General features: G+C 33.0%; 1 protein-coding gene and 1 pseudogene across 1 annotated transcript; one reads left to right on the forward strand and one right to left on the reverse strand.

The window, feature by feature from the left end:
* On the forward strand, window positions 1-726 carry LOC115988103 (annotated as a pseudogene).
* A 1,259-nt stretch (window positions 727-1,985) lies between these two features.
* LOC115985999 lies at window positions 1,986-2,456 on the reverse strand. Its single transcript, XM_031108870.1, has one exon. The coding sequence runs from the start codon at window positions 2,454-2,456 to the stop codon at window positions 1,986-1,988; it is 471 nt and encodes a 156-aa protein (XP_030964730.1).

Below are 2,456 nucleotides of genomic sequence, written 5' to 3' on the forward strand. Positions count from 1 at the left end.
ATGTTGTGCTCAAAATATATTTCCTTAAGCTTTCTATTATTTAGCCTCTTCCTCCATGCAGTCAATTGTGCTGACCCATTATACCATTTTTGTTTTAGCCAGGAAAACTACACTGCCAATAGCCCTTATGGTACAAACTTGAATGGCTTGCTTAAACTTTTGTCCACCAAAGTTCCTTCAAAAGGGTTTGGGCTCAGCTCGACTGGGTAAGGCCGAGCTCAAGCAAATGGTTTAGCCCTATGCCGAGGTGATGTCTCAAAAACAAACTGTAAGACTTGTGTCATTGATGCGGGCAAAGAGCTTGGTGATCGTTGTCCTTATAAAAAAGGAGCGATAATATTGTATGATAACTGCCTTTTAAAGTACTCGAACATACATTTCTTTGGAGAAATCGATAACAAAAACAAGTTTTACATGTGGAACGTCGAAGATGTAGAAAATCCCACTTCATTCAATCTAAAAGTTAAGGATTTGTTAAGCAGGTTATCTAATAAAGCTTATGCCAATCCAAAATTCTATGCTACCGGGGACCTAAAGCTTGATTCATCAAGCAAACTATATGGTTTGGCTCAATGCACCAGGGACCTTTCAGGTCTTGATTGTAAGAAGTGTCTTGATACTGCGATTAGCGAACTTCCCAACTGTTGCGATGGAAAACGAGGTGGGCGAGTTGTTGGTGGCAGTTGTAACGTTAGATATGAACTTTACCACTTTGTTCATGCCTAGACTGTTATGGTTTCCTATGTTTATGTATCAAACTGTGTAATGTAATATGTTTAAAATTAAATAAAATTGTCCAATGAGACAACTTATCTTTGCTTCGTCACTTGTTTAATTTTGGCCAATTGTAATCATTTGGTTAGATTTTTGGTACTTAGATATAAAATTTTACATGCTTCTTAAAAAAATAAAAAAAAAATAAAAATAAAAATAAAAAAAGAGATATAAAATTTTACATGGGGCAGGCGTTTTGCTAAATATTGTTATTTTATTATTATTATTTTTTTAAAGGGAGAATTTTACTGTTTTAAAAATATTCGACAAAATCTTTTTTAGAATTTATGTTTACCTCGGTTGAGTTCTTTTTGTGTAAAGCCATATCTCTACCTCGGGAGGCATGATAACTAAAAGGGAAAAATGTTTCAAACTGAAATCAAATATGTGTGACAAATTGACAATAAATATAAAAAAAAAATGCTCTTTTGTTATAGTACTTTTTTATTTTTTTGAGAAACTTTTGTTATGATACTTTGGGTTAAGTAATACATTTGAACTTGGTGAGAGAGTGTAATTAAAGTGTGTGTATGTTTCGTAGTTCGTTTTTCACACACACACATGCACACACACACACACACACACACATATATATATAGATACACACATACAAAAGAGCATATTAATTATGCCAAAATAAATACAAACTTTCCAAGAAATTTAAAACAATCCTTATTGCAAACCAAATTTTGAGTTTCCCATTAAACACAAATCAAATCAAATAAGAAAATAGATAATTAGACAAAGGTAAAATAAAACCAACGGATCTCGCTAGTTGGTAGGACACGTTTAAGATGATCATAGTCTTGCTCAAATGGACCGCAAAAGTAAGGCAAAATAAGAATTAGTCGAGAGTTAAATGTGATGAGTGATAGACATATAGCAACAATAGTAGCAATGGTTGAAGTAATTAATTAAAAGTATAAATAATATGAAGAATGGCGATTTTGTTTATGATATGAAAAAAAATGCCCGAAAAAATTATTGTGCAGTATAGATCTTGTTCTCTAAAATTCCCCATGAAGAAATTGAGAGAGGAAGAAAGGTGAAGAAACGCACTTGTGTCTTAACCTTGATTTTTTGAATCTTTTTTTTAGGAATTTATTTTTTGAATTTGAAGTTTGTATTAGAAACAAAAGAAAATTAATGAAGAGTGATGGTTATTCTTTTTTTCTTTTTCTTTTTTTGAGAAAGGAACCTCATTCATTTAATCATAATAATAATAAATCCTGATACAAGGCTTCCAAGGCAGGTGGGGGAGAATCCTCCAACCAATACAAATCAGAATCTAAATTTCTAGCATGTTGTGCAAGAACATGCACTACCTTATTACCTCCCCTCCTAATCTTACTAATTTTAACCCATTGTAAACTAGCCATTAAATGGCGAATATCATCAACCACGTGGTCAAGGAATGAAAAGTTAGTCACATTTGAAGAAATAGCTTGCATAAAGTTGGTATTATCTCCCTCAATCATTATGCTAGTGAAACTAGCATCCACAACAAATTCAAGAGATCTTCTACACGCCAAAAGTTCAGCTTCCTCACTTGTTTCAATCCTCGGCCCAATAGCAGACATACCAGCCATAACTTCGCCCCTCTCATTTCGAATTATTGCTCGCATACCAGATTTCTTCATTCTTGAAAAAATTGCTGCATCAAAGTTTAGCTTATATACCAT

Source organism: Quercus lobata, chromosome 4 (assembly GCF_001633185.2).
Source record: "Quercus lobata isolate SW786 chromosome 4, ValleyOak3.0 Primary Assembly, whole genome shotgun sequence".
Classification (NCBI taxonomy): domain Eukaryota; kingdom Viridiplantae; phylum Streptophyta; class Magnoliopsida; order Fagales; family Fagaceae; genus Quercus; species Quercus lobata.

Coding starts and splice junctions, on each gene's coding strand:
- LOC115985999 (XM_031108870.1), bottom strand. CDS start 2,456: ATGGTATATAAGCTAAACTTTGATGCAGCAATTTTTTCAAGAATGAAG.